We start from the raw sequence: 19,056 nt of genomic DNA on the forward strand, positions 1-19,056 counted from the left end.
CCCCAAGTTGAAGAAAAAGAGAGAAAAAGTCATTAAAGAGGCCCAGTTTATACACTAGTGATGGAAGATGGGATTCATGAGGCAGAGTCAAAATGCATACAGGAAGGAAAGAAGGAAGGAAGGTAGGATTCGGTATGATAATATTCAAGATGCATATCAAGAAAGGAGGAAGGAAGGAAGGAAGGAAGGATTCTGTAAGATAATATTCAAGATGCATATCAAGAAAGGAGGAAGGAAGGAAGGAAGGAAGGATTCTGTAAGATAATGTTCAAGATGCATATCAAGAAAGGAGGAAGGAAGGAAGGATTCTGTAAGATAATATTCAAGATGCATATCAAGAAAGGAGGAAGGAAGGAAGGAAGGACGAAGAATTCAATAAGATGATTCAAGATGCATACCAGGAAAGGAGGAAGGAAGGAAAGAAGAAGGAAGAATTCATTAAGGTGATTCAAGAGGCACACCGAGAAGGGAGGATGGAAATATTCGTCACTCATTCATGACTCAAGATACACTCTCTAAAGAAGAAGACATAAGAATAAAAGATAAGAAGGTCACTGCATTAGACCGGTTAGCCCATACCGGACAGAAAGAAGACCCAAGGAGTGAATCAGGAAGGAAGGACAGAAGGAGGGAAGAAAGAAGGAGGGGGAGGGAGAACGAGTCAGTAAGAATGACTCAAGATGTAGACCATGGAAGGAAAGAGAGACGTGTGGAGGGGGTGGGAAGGATTCAAGTAGAAGACTCAAGATATGGACCATGGAAGGAAGGAGGGAAGATTCAGTATGAAATTCAGGAAAGATCTGAACCTTGGAAGGAAAGGAAGAAGGAGGGAAGGATTCACCATGAGACTCAAGATGTGGACCATGGAAGGAAAGGGAAGGGAGGGGAGGGGGGAGGATCCAGTAAGAAGACTTAAGATGTGGACCATGGAAGGAGGGAAGGGAGGGGGGAGAGAGGGGAGGATTCAGCGAGAAGGCTCAAATAGTGAACCATGAAGAAAGAAGGTAAGATAAGACGACTCAGGATGTGGACCATGGAATGAAGGAAGAATGGATTCAGCGAGAAGATTCAAACTGTGGACGAGGAAAGAAGGAAAGAGGGAAGGAAAGATCCAGAAAGAAGACACAAGATGTATACCATGGAGGGAGGGAAGGAGAAACAATGAAGGAGGGAGAGAAGGAAGGAGTGGAGACATCAGGAGGTGGTCATTAATGCTCTTCAAGTCTATAAACTAATCTATACACCCCAAGTAAATGCACAAATGGGATCAGTAAAGAAAGGGCAAAACCTGTACAGAAGGCAGAATGGAGGGAACAGGAGAAGCCAACAATCAGCCAGTGCTGCCTATACGCTAATCATCACACCAGAATGTTCAGAAGTCGAGCAGCAGAGAAAGGATAATGAGTTGTCCAAGAAACATATGAAGACAGCAGAACTCAGAACTGCTAATCTAATCCATAAATTATTCAACACACACCAAGACTATGTTCATAAGAAGAGCAGCAAAGGATGTTAAAAGTTGTAGGTTAAAGGAAATAAAGCAGAGAGCGGGAGAAATGATGGAGAGAGGGTAAAAGAGAGAGAGTGGGATGACTGAAACTGAGGACGATAAGACAGGGAAAGACTACTTAGGGTTTAAAAGAAGGACTGACAGAGGCGAGAACATCATAGAGATAGCAAGAGAATTGACAGAAAGGACGATAAGGCAGAGCTTGCCGAGTGATGAGATAGAAGAGTAATAGATAGGACAGTAAAACAGAGACAGCGGGAGGAGTGAAAGAGGGTAAATAAAATACAGCTGGAGCAGTGATAGAGAGGAGAATAAAACAGAAACAGTGGGAGGACTGAAAGAGTGGACGATAAGATAGAGCGAGCCTGCTGAGTGACGGGACATACCTCGGAGCGCGCTGTTGTGTTGCTTGTGATACCCGGGAGTGGCACGCCGCCCGACACTGGCACTGGGGTGGGACCTGGCACTGTACTGCCGTTCACCAGGGGCGCTGAGCTGGATGCAGAGGCCGCCGGGGTATTATGAACACCCGCCCTGCAACAGAGAGATCAGCATTTTTACTCTATACGCACCTGCAAGATGGAGGGTAGGGGGGTTGTATATGAGAGTTTGATATCTTGAGAGTTATTTTGATGAGTGTCTGACCTGTGATTCGTTCCTCAGGCGACTGTTTTGTGTAGGTAGGGCGACCAAGATGGAGCAGTTGCCAGTTGAGGGTTATTTTAGAGGTGCCAAGAGGTGGGTGGGTGGGAGGGAGGGAGAGTGAGTGGGTGGTGGCGTGTGCTTCAGTCCCACCCCATCGCCTTGCCCCGGCCCGGTCTTCCCTACACCATCGATACCTAGCCCGGTTCTCCCACTCGAATCTGCCACACCGCCTCTTGCGTCTCCCATACACATCTCCAATACCGCTTCCTGAATTATTGTCTTGCACCTCCCATACCTCCTTCTGTATCTCTGTGATACCTCTTCCACTCATCTCCCATATCCCTCCCTACTTCATTCTCCCACTCACAGATCTCGTACCACTCTATCCCTCTCCCACTCACGTCATCCATACCCCTCTCTGTATCTTCGATAACCTTCCCTACATTATTTTACTTCTCCCATACCTCTCCCCCTCACATCTCCAATACCCCTCCCCACATCACCCTCCCATTCACCTCTGCCATACCCTTCCTTGCCACTCCCACACCCCTCCCTACATTAATCTCCCATACCTCTCCCTGTCTGTCACCTTGCCCATACCCCTTCTATACCCCTCCCCTCACACCTCCCATACCCTTCTCTACAGCTGTTTCCTTCCCAGCCTCTGTGCCCTCCCTGCAATGCTCCGTTCTTATGCACTTCTTCCAAGTATATTCTGGGTCATTATTATTAAAATTCATATTCTTGTTTTACTCTACATACGGAAACTTTTCTTTGTATTCCACTTTCAAGGTTCGTTTAGCATTTATTTCGTTTTTTATGAGAAAAGCCACAGAGAAAGTGAAGGTAAGACCGAGAAAGGTTCGGTGAAGGAGAGAAGTATAATATGATACCCTTTGTATTTTCGGGGGTGGAGAGGGCGGTGTGGGGCGAGGAATAGATGATGGTAAGACGAAATGACTGAAGGAAAAAAATTAAAATAGACGAATAGAAGAGAGGAATTATAATCTTATTCTGGAAAGTAGGACGAGAATGGGGTATTAGAGGTAGAAGGGAGAGTGAGGTAGGCTGCTGCTATTGGGTAGAGTGAGGAAGAGAAAACTGGAGAGGTAAGTGAGAGAAATGAAAGAGAGGGGCAGCAAAAGACACTGGTTCGGAAAAAAATATATATAATGAGATACAAGAAGAGTGAAAGGGAACGGGAGCAAGACACATTGGTATGAGAGAGAGAGAGAGAGAGAGAGAGAGAGAGAGAGATACAGGGTAGTGAACTCAGCCAGATATTCACTGCCACGGTGAAGGCTGCATAGTATTTTAAGAGAGGACATGTAGTCAAGGTGAGGGTAAGGGAAAACCGAGGTGAGAAGGGATATGAAATAGAGGGGGTGTCAAGAGTGAGAAGAGATGAAGAGGAAAGAGGAGTGAAGAGATAAAAGGAAGGAGAAGAGGAGGATGCATTGAGAGAGAGAGAGAGAGAGAGAGAGAGAGAGAGAGAGAGAGAGAGAGAGAGAGAGAGAGAGAGAGGAGAGAAGAAGAAGAAGAAGAAGAAGAAGAAGAAGAATGTACGGAGAAGAGGGAAAAGAAGAGAGAGGAGTTACAGAGATGAGAAGGGGACAGAGTAAGGACAGACGGAGAGAAAGAGGAGAATGGAAAAATGCGGGAGAAGAGAAAACACTGGGGGAAAGAGGGGGTGAAAATGTATACAGTGGTGATAATAAGAGGGAGAGTGCTTGTGAGGAAGGGACTTGAGAGAGGAGAAGGAGGTAGAGTGAGGATAGATGGTGGGAGACGAGGAACGAGGAGGGCGAATGAAGAGGGGCGGGATAGGAGGAAGGAGGGATGGAGGGAGAATGTACACAGACGATGAAGAAAGGGGATCTGTTGTTGAGAGGAGACAGGGACAGGATATGGAAAGTTGGAGTGATTGGAAGAAGGAAAAGAGATAATGAGGGAGAACAGGAGATCAGAGAGACATAGCGAAAGAGGGAGAAAGCGTACAGATGAGGAAGAAAGGGAGGATGTTTACAAGATAGGAGTTGACGAGAAGATCAGGGGACCCAGGCGGAAGAGATGGCGAGAGAGGAGAAAGAAAACAGATTACGGAAGACAAGTAGGATATGGAGTAAGGACGAAGGAAGGAGAAAACATACGGATGAAAAAGAAAGGAAGTTTGGTAAGAAGTGAAGGGAATTCTTAAAAAGCAGAAGGCATTTGAAACGGAGGAAAGGGGGTTGCAGTAAAGAAGAGGGGAGATTAATTGACAGAATGGGAGATACAGTTGGAAAAGAGAGGAAAAATGAAGAACGGAAGATAGAGAGGATAGGAACTGTGGAACCATGAGAGATTTAAAGGATAGGAATGAAAGCCCGGCTCAGTAAGAAAAAGGAAGACTGGAAAGGGGAATGCATATGGAAAGGAGTAAGGATGAGAGAGAGAGAGAGAGAGAGAAGATCAGAAAGACAAGAAGCTATAAAGAGAAATCCGCAAGACAGACGTGAAGGTCAGGCTATGCAACGAAAGAAGGGGGAATGCATAGAGAACGGATGGGGGTAATGAAGAGGGTGGAGGGCATACCGAGAGGAAGGCGAAGAGGAGAGAGGGGTGAGGAGAGAGGAGAGGAGAGAAGGGGAGAAGAGAGAGGAGAGGGGAGAGGGGAGAGGGAGGTGACGCATCGCAGCTCTTAGAATACCTAGGCAACACTTGGCAGGCGCTGGAGCCAGGGACTATATTTACAAAGAATCTTAATCTATATTCATTATAAACCACACTTCATAGCAATCAAATATCACCAGAAATCGCTCTCTTTTTATTATTATTTTTACTCTAATATTCGATCTAGCTTGTCTGAAGTGCATGGTAGCCGTATAAATAAAGGGAAAAAAAATAGCCAATCAGTTTTATACACATCTTAAGCTCAATAAAGTTTATAAATATGATACCTGGCCCAGGAGAGTGGCAGGGGGACCTTTAGCAGAACCAGCAATGCCAAAATGAACCGCTGTGTTTGGGGCACGCAAGCAATTAGGGTTTTATGGCTGTGTGTTTCCCCTAATATCATTGCCATGTGTGTGTGTGTGTGTGTGTGTATGTATGTGTGTGTGTGTGTGTGTGTGTGTGTGTGTGTGTGTGTGTGTGTGTGTGTGTGTGTGTGTGTGTGTGTGTGTGTGATGGACCGAAAAAAAAGATGACCTTATTATCCTTTTACAGTATTTTAAGTAACTGTCCTCGCTCTGCATTAGTCATGAAAGTTAAAAAAAGAAAGTCAAAATAATGTCCTTGAGGGTTAAAATCGACGTATGATTTGAAGGATGCGATACCAAAAATTCTTTTATGTTAACGCAATACAGATTTGTGGTTTCCTGCAATAAAATAAAATAATCTTAATTCTATCCGGCATATTCAAAGGAGTAAGCCATCATAAATTTTACTTGGTGCTTAAAATTATATACATCTTACTGCCTTTTAAGATGCATGTAATGAGATAGCAGCACACAGGTGACCGGAAATTATTACCTGCATAGTGATTCAATTTGTGCCTCAGCGCTGAGTGACACATACCTACATACATACATAAGTGCGGACATACATAACTACATAAATACATACATATATACAATTTCATACCTACATACATGCATTATTACATATGCTAAACATATTCAGCATGTTAACTCTCCTTCTCGTGGACATAAATATATACGCATGCAAACACCTACGGTACAAACAAGCAAACACGCAGACATAGGAAACCACTCACACACGTTCACAAGAAGCGTCCAAACAAACAACTCTCCACACAAATACACATTCACAGACACATAAGCGGACAACCCTTCACACACACACACACACACACACACACACACACACACACACACACACACACACACACACGAGTGAGCATAGAAGATAGGCAGAGCCGGTGGTTGATGGAGAGGGGGATAGTCTGGGGGGTTTCTGGAGGGGGGAGGGGTTCAGGATGAGTGGGAGTGGAGGGTATTTGGGGGTTTATGGGTTGGGTAGGATAGTGAAGAGGGTGTCACACTAAACTGCCACAAAAAGGAATTTGTGTAATCTTGTCGTCTACTGTGTCGCTTTCTCGCCGTCAGTCCGTCTGTCTAAATGCCTTCCCTGTCTGTCTGTCTGGAGAGCTCTCTCACTCTGTCTCTCTCTCTCGGAGGAGGGCAGCCTACTGAGATACTGTTTTTTCATTCTCCTGTTTGTATAGAAGTGGTATAGTTTATTTACCTGTCTATATGTGAATGATGTTGGTTATACAAGTATGATGCTTTTCTTCTGTTTTCCTTGTTTTTTTTTGTTTTTGTTTTTTATGCAAGGAAGAAGGACCCAAAGGCTAGAAGCCTGAGAACTGTTCCCTCCAAGAAAAAATAAAAACACGATCAAAGAGAGCTAAACTCAAGATACTTTCATTTCGAGATGCATGGACACACTGCGTTTAAAAGACTGGATGTTATAGGCACTAAGAAATTCAGACAGAGGAAGACAGTTCCAGAGTTGACTTGTTGCATATATGGACTGGGAGTACGGTTAACTCTTGCATTAGAAGGTTTACATAGTGTTGTTGTTTCTTTGTCTCTCTTGACTGCATGAAACTAGTGCTGCTTATATACCTGTCTATACAGAAAACGTGCTGTTAATTCGCTTGTCTGTGTAGATGCGGTACAAATTCACCTGTCTAAATGGAAGTGGCGCTGATTATTTACCTATCTATACAGAAGTGGTGCCTCTTAGTCACCTCTCTGTATAAAAGTTTCGTTGTTTATTTGTCTGCGTATATAGACATAGTGCTGCTTAATGATACAGTGATATGTATCAAAGTGGCATTGCATATTTGCCTGTCCATATAGAAGTGGTGCTGCTTATTTACCTGGCTACTGCTACCTTGCTCATGCACCTGTCTATATACGAGTGGCGTTGCTTATTCACCGGCTTACGTACAAAGGCTATTTATTCACAAGGTTGTCAAAAAGCGTTCTTATTAATTCATATTTTTTTAATTAAGTCTGTTTCTACTCTCACTGAATCCCTTCACCACATAAAGCCTCTCCTGTGCCGAGTTAAATCTTCTGGGGGTAAGAAGATCTACTTACAAAAACAGCTTGATACAGAAAGAGTTTTTAAGCTTCAGTTTTGGTTAGACAGCTGCAGTCATAAGAGACATGAAAGCAATGACCTTTCATGGGATCTTCTGCCCCTGTTAACACTGTTTTACATCTCTCTCTCTCTCTCTCTCTCTCTCTCTCTCTCTCTCTCTCTCTCTCTCTCTCTCACACACACACACACACAGTTTATATATATATATATATATATATATATATATATATATATATATATATATAAAGCATACACGTTTTGCTTGAAACTGCGAAGGGCATAGGCACAGGGAGAAGAGACGGAAGAATTTTACTCCTGACCTGACCGAGGGTACACAGAGATGGAGAAGTGTCATGTATATCCGGAAGCGTGTGTATACGTATGTTAAAGAGTGTGTATGGGTATGGTAGTATAAAAGGAAATAGATATGTTGGGACGAGTGTATGCATAAGGGTATGTGTATGGATATGTGCGTGCCCGTGTATGCGTGTGTATGTGCGTGAGGGTGAACGCGGAAGTGCAGGTTTACCGGTGGAGACGCACATACATCTTGCTCTAGGATATAAATTCTCGGAAGTCTCAAGAAGCGCAGACTCTATTAAGAACAATCTTTTAAGAGGACATATATTAATAAATAGATATGATATTAATGGAGCTTTCATGTAAATAAGTTATATAAATGCGAAGGTGTAAGAAAGAGCAACTGTGCAGCTCAGACAGACGTAAATAAACAGATGTAAATAGATAGACGATGAAGAGATAGATAGGCGGATAGAAAGGTAAATAGGTAGATAGCTTGATAGGCAGAAACTGAATATAACAGTCAGAAAGAGAGAGAGAGAGAGAGAGAGAGAGAGAGAGAGAGAGAGAGAGAGAGTGAGAGAAGGTGTCTGGGTGTGGAGGGCCAGGTTATTTATGTGACGGAGTAACAGGAAGGGAAGGGGTTGGGGGGAGGGCAGTCAACCTCCCCTCTCTCCCAGCTGCATTTCTCTTTCCTTCTCTATGCCCATTCACTACGTCCTTTTTTTTTTTTTCCTACCCACATGCAATTTGATGAAACACAGAAGACATCACTCGGACTGAAAGGGCTAGAATCATCATCACCATCACCATCATCATCATCATCATCATCATCATCATCATCATCATCATCATTGTAACCTTTATTCCCGCCTAAGAAATGGGGTCAAAACTAATCTTCCTCAACCCTCTTAGTACGATGCCGTCCCCTGACAAATATTTAACCAATGTAGAAGACATCCCTCGTTCTAAAAGGGTTAATTACCTCATTATCGATTGCTACACTGTAATTACTCCCTCGACGTATTGAAACATCCTCTCGCCCATTAACCAATTTCTTCATCATCAACAATCACCATTCCGACATTATTTACCCCTGTTAATAACGCCTCTATCTCGTGCTACACTTTCCCTACCATGGCGACATATGATAGCGTTCTCTTTGACTTGGGAAATTTCTTCGTACCTCATCCTTACCGATGTATTTTGTCCATTGCATCTTAACATCTTCTTATTACCCCTCCCCGCTCCGGAGGGGCTCGGGGCCGAGTATTATCTTCAATCGGTTTGTCTGTTTGTTTGGTAGTCTGTCTGTCTGTCTGTCTGTCTGCCTGTTAACAACTTTAAGCGAAAACTACTGGTGCAAGTTTGACTAAAATTACAGGGATGATGGGCTATGACCTTCTGATCACCTGATTAAATTTTGGGCCAACTTTGGCCAAGGCCCAGGCTGTAGGCCCCAAGAATGAAAAAAAAAAAAAAAAAACGCCATAACTCCTCTCTAATTCGTCATGTCGACATGAAACCAAAACCTAAAGGTGCATCTTTCAAATCAGCATCCTGTAACTTGTCTCATTACGTCAGGGGGGGTCACCCCCCAGTTAGCGGTAGAGGGGTCAGTGTCAGGTGGGTCGGGCCTAAAATTTCAAATGGGCATAAAATCGTCAGTTTTCACTCGATTTACTCCAGATTTGATATGTGACATTTTTAACTAGATACCCTGTTGTGTATATACGTCAGCACTAAAATGACAGCCGGGAACGGGTTTGTGCCTTGGCACAGCTTCTTGGTTTGGATGGTTTCGCGTGTGGGATGAATCGTAGTTTTTCCAAGACTTGATTGATGAGTGAATGGATGTGTAATTTTATTTATTGGTTAGTTTGATAATTTTTCCTATTCTTTTTTTTTCTTTTTCGGAAGCCAACGCCAATTACTGTGGTGGGAAGTGGGGAATTGTGATGATGATGTTGATGATGATGACGATGATGATGATGCTGGTGATGATGAAGATTATGAAGACGATGGCGAAATAGCAGTTATCATCACTTCAGTATTCGTCCCCATTGTCACATCTTAGTTTGCTGTCCCTTTGTTAGCCTCTTTAATGAGTTCCTCCAACAGCGCCTGCCCTCAAGCAATTAGTCAAGCCTCGTTACCAAGTGAGGGCGTCCTGCCTCAAACACACAGATGCAGTAAGATAACACAACAACACACGCCATATTAACAACGCAAACACACGCCATATTAACACAGCAAACACACGCCATATTAACACAGCAAACACACGCCGTATAATTGTCTTTCCGGGTAGTCAGTGTATGTATAGTACTGTTCATTAAGTGTCTATTCTCTTATTCCAGTCTTCTTCGTCCAACTGTTTTTCTTAACTGCATTATTTGCTGTTATTCTGTGTGTGTGTGTGTGTGTGTGTGTGTGTGTGTGTGTGTGTGTGTGTGTGTGTGTGCGTGTGTGTGAGTGTGTGTGTGTGTGTGTGTGTGTGTGTGTGTGTGTGTGTGTGTGTGTGTGTGTGTGTGTGCGCGCACTCGTGCTTCGCATCTAGTTTTTGCAGCATGGTACGCTTCATGCTGGGTCTGTCTGTTTTTACCGATGGCTCAAAATCCGACACTGGCTAAGAAATTTGGAGCAAACTTCCCCGATTTCAGTTGGAATGACAGTTAACCCTTCCCAGCCTTTGATTTTATTGCTGATCTGTCAGGCATCCCGATGGATTTTGCAGCATGTTTCAGACCTGGAGGTTGTGCATTTTTTATTATTTTGCGATTCAAGGGCAGCGTTGTTTGTCATTTTAGAATGACTCCTCCTCCTGGGATGTCTGGTGGGAGTGTGTTGATCTGCTCGGTAGCGAAGCATGAAAGGATTAGGAGGAATGAGTGTGCAGTTGAGATGAACAAAGCAGCACCTGCCCACGCTGCCCCATCAGACCTCTCCCTTCCAGGATTATTTCTACAATGTCAGCGCTGCCTTTTGTGCCACCTAACCCGCTTTAACCAAGCTGTGGGAGATGACGACAGTTACTCCTCAAATGCACTATGACCCCTTGCTGGGAAACCGTTCCGACCCAACACTGAATCCGTCACATCTTTGCCATTTTCTAGAAGAGATATTTAGTCCATATTGCAATATCTGTCGGATCCCCTTGGCGGCATGGCACTTACTTATGTCCCAGCCGCGGGGATGCTCGCCCCCTGGGTCTGTTCAAGTTTGGGGAAGATTATTCTCTCCTCGGTGCTTGATGGACAGGTGAAATATTTTTGTCTTCGGTTACTTCATTCACTTAGCTGACTGTGCATTGCTAAAGAGTCAAGAGTAGTTTTCATAAAGGATCCTAACCAATTTTTGCGAAGACCAAACCTCCATAGACGTAAAGTATTATTCAGTGTCATTTTACACTGTTATATTCCCCCCAGAAGCTGCACGTGGGATGGTAAAAGTAGAATGTAGAAAGAAGTACTTTTATGTACAGTACAACATTTGCTAAAGAAAGTCTGTTAATTCGGGTTCAGGATAATGGTCAGGTTAAATTAGCTTAGGTTAGGTCAGGACTGGGGATATGCTGCATTGTTAACCGTTTCCCTACGATAACGTTTTCTGTATCCAATTCTCGCTACTGCCAAGCCATTCTGTTCAGCTAAGGGAAGATATCACGTAGCACAGACATGAAATTACTTTGTTCCAATCCTCTTATCACCAGAAGTCTCTCAAGCAGAATAAAATCGCCTAGCAGCACCAGGAATTAAAGGGGGAAAAAAAAAAAAAGGCCATTACAGTGAGGCAGCCGAAACAGTTATCAGGATGGTGTAGGAAAGTCACCAATTTCTGAGAGTGACAAGCGAAACCCACAGTGAGAATCCAGGACGTTGCCCTTTCCTGCCGCTCCGCCGAATACCCTCCCTCTGTAACGCGAGATTCAGCCATATCTATTACTCACACTTGCTCCATATACGGTCGTAGCAGAGTGGGGTCTTTGCTTGCATCATTCCACTCCCTGTTGTCTGGCCTAGTAATAGGGCCGGAAGCGTGCATTGGTGTTTATGAGGTGTTGCGGTGTGTTGCGTGTTGATTATGAAGTGTGTGTGTGTGTGTGTGTGTGTGTGTGTGTGTGTGTGTGTGTGTGTGTGTGTGTGTGTGTGTGTGTGTGTGTTATTTGTTGCTTATGTTGTGTGTTGGCAGTATTTTGTGCAAGTTGTGTTGTGTTAATTATGTTCTTTGCTGATTGCACTGAATGTTGAGTTAATTGTGTAGTGTGCCGTGGTGATAGTGTTGTGTGTTGATTAGGTTATGCATTTATTACACCCACATGCGAAAGTGCGAGGGGTTATGTGTTTCTGTTGGTTTGTTTGTCTGTCTGTCTGTCTGTCTGTCTGTCTATTAACAAGATTATGGAAAACTGTTAAATTGAATTGCACCAATTTTGGCATAATTACTGAGGACTAATAGAGGATCATGTGCTTAATTGGTGGCCGAAAAAGGTCATAGGTCATTATGTCAAAGGCAAAGTCAGCTCAAGCAGTTTTGATCCGATTGTGACCAAACTTGGTGGAAGAGTAGAAGGATAAGCACGTAAGAAGTAATGCAGCTCTGAGAACAATCGGTCAGAGGTAAAGGTCACAGGACAATGTTAAAAGTTCGGTCCTTTACCTCCATTTATTTTTATTTTATAAGCTCAAACTTGGTGGGAGAGTTTAAAGTTTGGCAGGGATGAAAAAATTCTATTTTCAGAACAATATGTCAAAGGTCAAGGTCACAGGGTAAGGTCATTTTAAATACTTTTGATCTTATATAGACTATATTTGTTGGATCGGCTGAAGGTTAGGTACGACTGAAGTAATTGAATTTCGAAAGCAATCAGTCAAAGGTCTAAGCACAGTGCAGCGTCAAAGGTTCGGTCGTAAGCTGGTTGTATGTTGCGGATGTAACTTTTCCTGAGTACTCCTTGTTATGTTCTGTGTTAGCTGTGTTGTGTTCTGTGTGTTGTGTTTTGACTGTGTTGTTTATTTGTTGTGGTGGTGTGCTTTTGTGTGGTGAATCAGTTGGTGTTGACTGTGCTGCTTTGACCGTAATGTATGGATTGCGTTGTGCAGATTGTGTCGTGTAATTACTGTGATGTGTTACTTGTTTGGTATTCATTTGGTTGTATAGTAATTTTAGTGTATTGACGTTTGTGTTGACCATTTATTGTGTTGTGTGTTGACTGTGTTGTGTTGCTTGTGTAGCGTGTTAAGTGATGGCTGTGTTTTGTGTTGTGTGTTCACTGCGCAGTGTGTAATGATCGTGGTGTGTGACGATCAAATACATTTTTTTTTACGGGGTTCTTGTGTCTTGTGTCAGGTGTGGCCTCATTCTAGCCAGAGCGTCAGAGGGCAGTAACGCAGGGCTGTAGACCATCACACCTTGCCTTCCGACCTAGTTACCACATTCCATAGCCGCCTCGACCTCCCGTATTCTCCTCAGTTTAGGGGCCAATCTAGCACTGTTCGTTTAGTATAGCACGTGTTTTTTTCTAACCTGAATGCCCAAGTATAGTCAGGTTGGAGGGTTGATTTGATTAGTAACCAAGGAGACTCATTGTTACCTCATAATTAACGTTCATCGAAGAAGTTGTGCGAGTGATTATCGTATCCATCAGGTGAAAACAAACCGCCTATAGTTTTTTCTGTATATGGCATGTAATTATTTAAGTCAGTTATATATCCGTAAATTATGCTTATATTTTGAGGGCATACGTAATACATAAGAAAATATTAAGGTCAGTTGTGCAAGAAATATCACCAAGGAGGAGGTGCCAGAAAGCCTTCGAGGACGACAGAATGCGGCTCAATGTGTCTCTCTCAGTTCTCATACCCGGGCTGGTGTGGATACGTAGGGTCTCAGTCACGTAATTCTCCATAGCTTCATAACACTTTTATCTTAGCAGCTTATTTGGCATAGGACATTGATATTCTTCTTTATTCTCTGTTATTCTTATCTTTTTAATATCGATATTGTTTGTATAAATAACATGCAAAAGTAAGCATCATTAACGTCATCATCGTCCTGGTTTTTTATTCCCCACCTAAGGATGGGTGAGGAGCAAAAAAGATGAATAAATAAATAAATACGTACATGAATAAAATAGAAAAAGTAAACTCGTGTGAAAAATATGCCCGAGTCTTCAAAGCTGATGAGAATGAGATCCACAGCCTCATTTTTATTTTTCCTGGTTGACAAACCAACAGGCATTGACTCTAAGTTGACATCTTAGCCTAGAGTACATTTTGACTTCAGTTAATATAATGTTGCTCAGTGAGAGGCTACAGCTGTTACCTCTGCTCAAAATAAAGCTTCGTAACATAAAGGTATAGAAGTGATATTAGTGAAGTACGGAATATCATCAAAAGTTCTGTTGTATATCATCGTTCATTATTCATTATATCATATAGTATTCTTGATATTTTACTTCGCAAAGTACAGTGAATAAAGTACCGGTTGTATAAATCTGACAGCGATATCCGATCACTGTTTACATTACAAGGAGGCTGGGTGTACGTGTACAAATACTAGTGATAGGAGAGCAAACAGTGGGGTGCAGGTGCGACCCATTGTACAGTACAGGTGTCTCTGCCACCTGTGTCACCCAGCCAAACACTACTTATGGCGACTGAACAACGTTACTGTAATCTATTTGTTTCTCTCATACTCTGTCTTCAGATCACTATAAAACGCTCACAAAGCTCCTTCTTTTTAACGAGACCAAGAAATTTTTCTAATTCTGCTCACTCCCCCATTGGAGGTCAGGCAATGAAGTAAAAGTCTGTGTCATTCCCTTGCCACGTTTCACGGTTTTATGACCCACTTGATGTTACATTATTACTGGAAAAATCAAAAGCCATAAAGTAGAAGAAGAAGAATTAAGACATGGTGCATATCCTCGCGTAGTTCCAGCATCGTTCATTGCAACGTTGCCATGTTGAAACGGAATGGCCATGGCAGCTGAAGTCCGAACCCCAACTTTTTACACCTAAGAAAAATACCTTATGCGTTAGTCTGAAGGTTCAGTCACACGGTCGTAACTTATCTTTTGCACAGTTTTGCAGAATTCCGATCCCATGTACACTTCCCAGTAAATTCAAGAGGCCTAGCTTTAACCCTCTCCAGTTCCAGGACGTTTTTTCCTACTTGTTCATACTCTCTCCAGATAATTTCATTCAGCTTTGGCAACACTTTTCGAGCTGGAGGAGTTAGCTTTAGGCTTTATTAACCCCCTTACTATTCGAGGTCTTTCGGAGGTTGAATAAAATCGTCTGGTGATAGCAAGAAACAATACAATAAACAAACACAAATAAAACGCCATCTGACTGAGGGGTAGAACAAAATAAGAAAAATAAAACGCCATAATGCCATCTGGCTGAGGAGGTGAGTAGACAGGTGGGTCCAGATCCCGTTCCACCCAGACTAAACACTGGGAAAGGCCAATCAGGTTCTTCGTCAGGCTGCTCTTCAAGCATCTGATGCAGGGTGGCGACAGGAGGAGCGGGGGCTGGTTTTGTGATTATGGACTGTATTCTAGATGGCTTAGGAGGTCTCGTAGCAACCCTTCCTTAACGATTTATTTTGCGTATTACACCTTAACATTCACTTGTATTTTATTTGTGTTGTTTCAGTATCGACATCGTTTGCATTAGTAACACCCAAGAGGATATTGAGGATTTTGAGTTGTAATGTGCAGCATATATCACAAAGAAATGGGTGTTATATCCAGAACCACTTAGGAAATGTGTTTTATTATGTGGACAGTGTGGGTGTGATCGTAAAATTAGATCTGGATATTGCTTTAGGAGTTTAAGATACGTGTGCAGTTTTTTGTGAAGAACTGAGATTTACTAACAGATTTACGATCAACTCACATTTCGATTTGCAGGAAGGACGAGAAATGGCAAGTTTCTGCATTCTCCTTTCATTCTCCTACCTCCATAGAAAAGTAAATTTGATAATGTTCCGTATGTTACTAGATTTTTTTTTTTTTTTTTTTTTTTGAAACAAGTGATGGTTACGACAGGGACGTGATCACATGACTGTAAATGAACCCGGACCCTGTGTTGTTAGATCTGCAGTTGCTTCATCTGGATTTGTAGTCCTCTGGAGCTTCTTGAATACGAATACATACATATATATATATATATATATATATATATATATATATATATATATATATATATATATATATTATGAGCCTGTTTGAGTGTGTGTGTGTGTGTGTGTGTGAGAGAGAGAGAGAGAGAGAGAGAGAGAGAGAGAGATTAAGGGGAGGTAGTGCTGGACGGCCTCCAAGCTCACTCCGGCTGCACAAATAAACACTTGAGCTGCCATGATAAATAGATAAATAGAAATAAATGTAAAAATGGGCCTAAATGGATTTTTAAAAAGTCTCCGTCATGAGAATATGTATAAACAGCACAAACTCAAGTTACAACTAAGACTCACACGAATATTGTGTTAGTATTAGCAAAGTATGGTGCTCATAAATAATCATACTTTCTCACAATACCCAGAGGGAAAGCTTAGTCGCATACTTGTGCAGTAAAAACAACGGTGGAAATATACGCCAAGACAAGGGTCGTCTCAGACTATAGTACATTCGTTTTAACCTGACGAAGATCCCTAATCCCTTTAAGCTCGGTTGATGGCCAAGTGTAGTCGGACTGGAGGGTCGATCTGACACGCAACCAAGGAGACTTATTCTTGCCTCATAGCTAGGGCTTATTAAATTTCAGGCAAACACAACTTAGTATTCAGGAGAGGAGTGGCCCAGTCCCGTCGGGTGAAAACAGACCTACTAGCCAAACAGAAGGCCTCCACAACCCCACCCTCACTCTCCGCGGTAATTAGCAAGCTCCAACCTACCCGACAATCACTAACGAGAAAGGAAAAAAAAAAAAGTGGGGGGAGGGTAATGTTTTGATTGGCGTGGGTGGCAGTGGCCGGATCCTGTATTTATAAAGATTCCTAACCAACTTTTATGATAATCAAGTCTGCCTAATTATTAACTCTTAACACAGATCGTTTTGTTGTGCGTATTTTATCACTACAATATCAACGCTAATTCGTTGTTGAAGTGTTGGTAGCTCACTGGGTAAAGATAACAGTATGGGTAAGCAATATTATACACAGTTTAAGGTTATGAGAGTTTATAAATACAGGTCGTGGTGAGGTGAGATGGGTGAGGTGCAGGGGAGGTAAATATAGTGGCCTGCGCGCGGTGCCAGGGAGCCAGTGCCACCTCAGGCCTCTCTCTCTCTCTCTCTCTCTCTCTCTCTCTCTCTCTCTCTCTCTCTCTCTCTCTCTCAGCCTAATAAAAATATGTCTGTCTATGTCTGTGTCTCACACACACACACACACACACACACACACTGATTTGCGGTTTACGCTGTTGTATGTGTGCTTTTCTCGCTAAGGTGCCAAATAATGAATAAGCGATAGTGTTCACAGCATTATAAGTTTCTACCCCTGAAACCAAATTAGCACTGCATAATCAACCCTTTTGAAAACTACATAAACAAGCACATACTGTCCACCGGTACACACACACACACACACACACACACACACACACACACACACACACACACACACACACACACACACACACGTGTGTGTGTTTGTGTGTGTGTGTGTGTTTGTGTGTGGTCATCGATTTGCCTTAGTTTTGTACATGGATATATTGCATAATAAGGTTTTTCCTCGTATATCATGGCCACTTCAATATTACAGTCCTTCCATAGACAACAGCGAGAGCGGACAAAAAACTAGTCGAGCTGCCAGCGACAAATGTGTTGGTATTCAAAGGTCAGCGCTGGAAAATTTTGTAAGAGTAAGCAGCCGGATGCTTCGCGCTGACCAATCCGGTTGCCTACTCTTACAAGTTTAACCTTGACTGGTGATACCAACGTCTTACCTTTTATGAATTAACATTTTTTCTGTCATTTTAGGCAACTATAAACCTTTATAAAATAACTGTTAATTGCTGAAACGAATTTTTTGCAGCATCATTTAGAACGGTCTTTGGACCTGGGGGTGTGGAATACAGGAGTCAAAGATGTTCAGTAAATTATTGACTGATACATGTAATATATATAGGTTACAATCGGTATAACAGTTTAAAAGCTGTGAAAGATACATATACGAGCAATACAATATATCCGGTCCAAACCTCAGTGCAGGAGTAAACCAAGTGAAACTTTACCACTCAGCTTATTGGATGGAGGGGGTGGTATTAACTGGTTGATGGATAAACGAAGAAAACAGTGAAGGTATTCACTGCCTCGTAAGTGTCTTATGACATTCCTCCCTAAGTTCCGTACAGACAGCCATACAATGTGGTCAATTACCAAGTCAAGTTAAAGATTGCTCTGCATATTTTATCACGGTATCCATGATTTGTCATCTTGAGTGACCACTCAAGCTCAGACTCAAGCCGTCGTGACTGTCGGTACCCGAACTGATACTATCCTTGTTTTCATGTCTGACCAGTGTTCTCTGATGATTAATTGTATATTTCATTTGTAAGAGGTAGTCAATACTTGTATTTCTCAGACATAATTATGTCGCAGACATAATAGCACAGCTGTATGTCAGTAACCGATGTTCAAGTTAGGGAACAAAGAGCAACGGTGCGACCTAAATGACCGTCAGCGCTCACCGGTAACCGTGACTCATCCTGGCCTCGATAACTGAACGTTGTACATGAACCCTACGTTACTCAAACTCATCCACAGTCGAACCCAATGCTAGTGCAGCGTAGAGCTGCGGACATAAATTCTAATCCACTTCTGAACGATAAATAGCAAGAAAAGTAAGTGGTAACTTGCGAAACCTGGAGAGGCGATCATCGGACTCCAACAAGCATTTCAGAATTGTATGGAAGAGTTTCACGATTGTTCGACTGTAAACTGGAAAGATACATTTGTCCGCAACTGTACAGTACATGCACACGAAAAGGCAGACTTAGTCCACGCCTCAGTGCCTGGTGAAGCGCACCCACATTCGCCCCGAACGCCCTGACTCCAAAGTCGGAATCCAATCAGGTCAAATCATGAACCCATCCTATGGTATATTTACGAGAGAAGAGTGTCCTCCGCCTCATGGTCAGAGATCTCATGGAGGCTTCAGGATGCGGTGGACTTCGGCAGTACGGTGGCGGTGGCACTGCCCATGACCATTAATATTAAAAATCTGAACATTCTTGTATCTGGGTGTGATAGTTGGTGTATGTGGTGCGAGACAGTAAGGCGAACACTTGGAGGTGATCAGAGAGACTCCTTGCAGTAACGCACACATATCGCAGAACACTATCAGCAGTCATGTGCAGAACGCAGAATAATGTATTATTTTGTCAGGATTGGTCAGTAAACTACCATCACATGGCAACTTTGTGAATCGTTTTTCATTTAAAACATTAATTTCATATATCTACGCTGGGACTATCTCAT

General features: G+C 42.7%; 1 protein-coding gene across 4 annotated transcripts in view; it reads right to left on the reverse strand.

Annotated features, from left to right (window-relative positions):
* LOC145412538 (PDZ and LIM domain protein 1-like) overlaps positions 1-19,056 on the reverse strand; it is a 144,981-nt gene that overhangs the window by 31,882 nt on the left and 94,043 nt on the right. For all 4 annotated transcript variants that reach the window (XM_080282436.1, XM_080282435.1, XM_080282434.1 and 1 more), the window contains exon 3: positions 1,897-2,044. In XM_080282436.1, coding sequence (XP_080138562.1) covers positions 1,897-2,044 — 148 coding nt within the window. The remainder of the gene's footprint in view (positions 1-1,896; positions 2,045-19,056) is intronic.

This window comes from Coenobita brevimanus, chromosome 93 (genome assembly GCF_032717465.1).
Source record: "Coenobita brevimanus isolate Jiangsu-jjx chromosome 93, ASM3271746v2, whole genome shotgun sequence".
Taxonomy (NCBI): domain Eukaryota; kingdom Metazoa; phylum Arthropoda; class Malacostraca; order Decapoda; family Coenobitidae; genus Coenobita; species Coenobita brevimanus.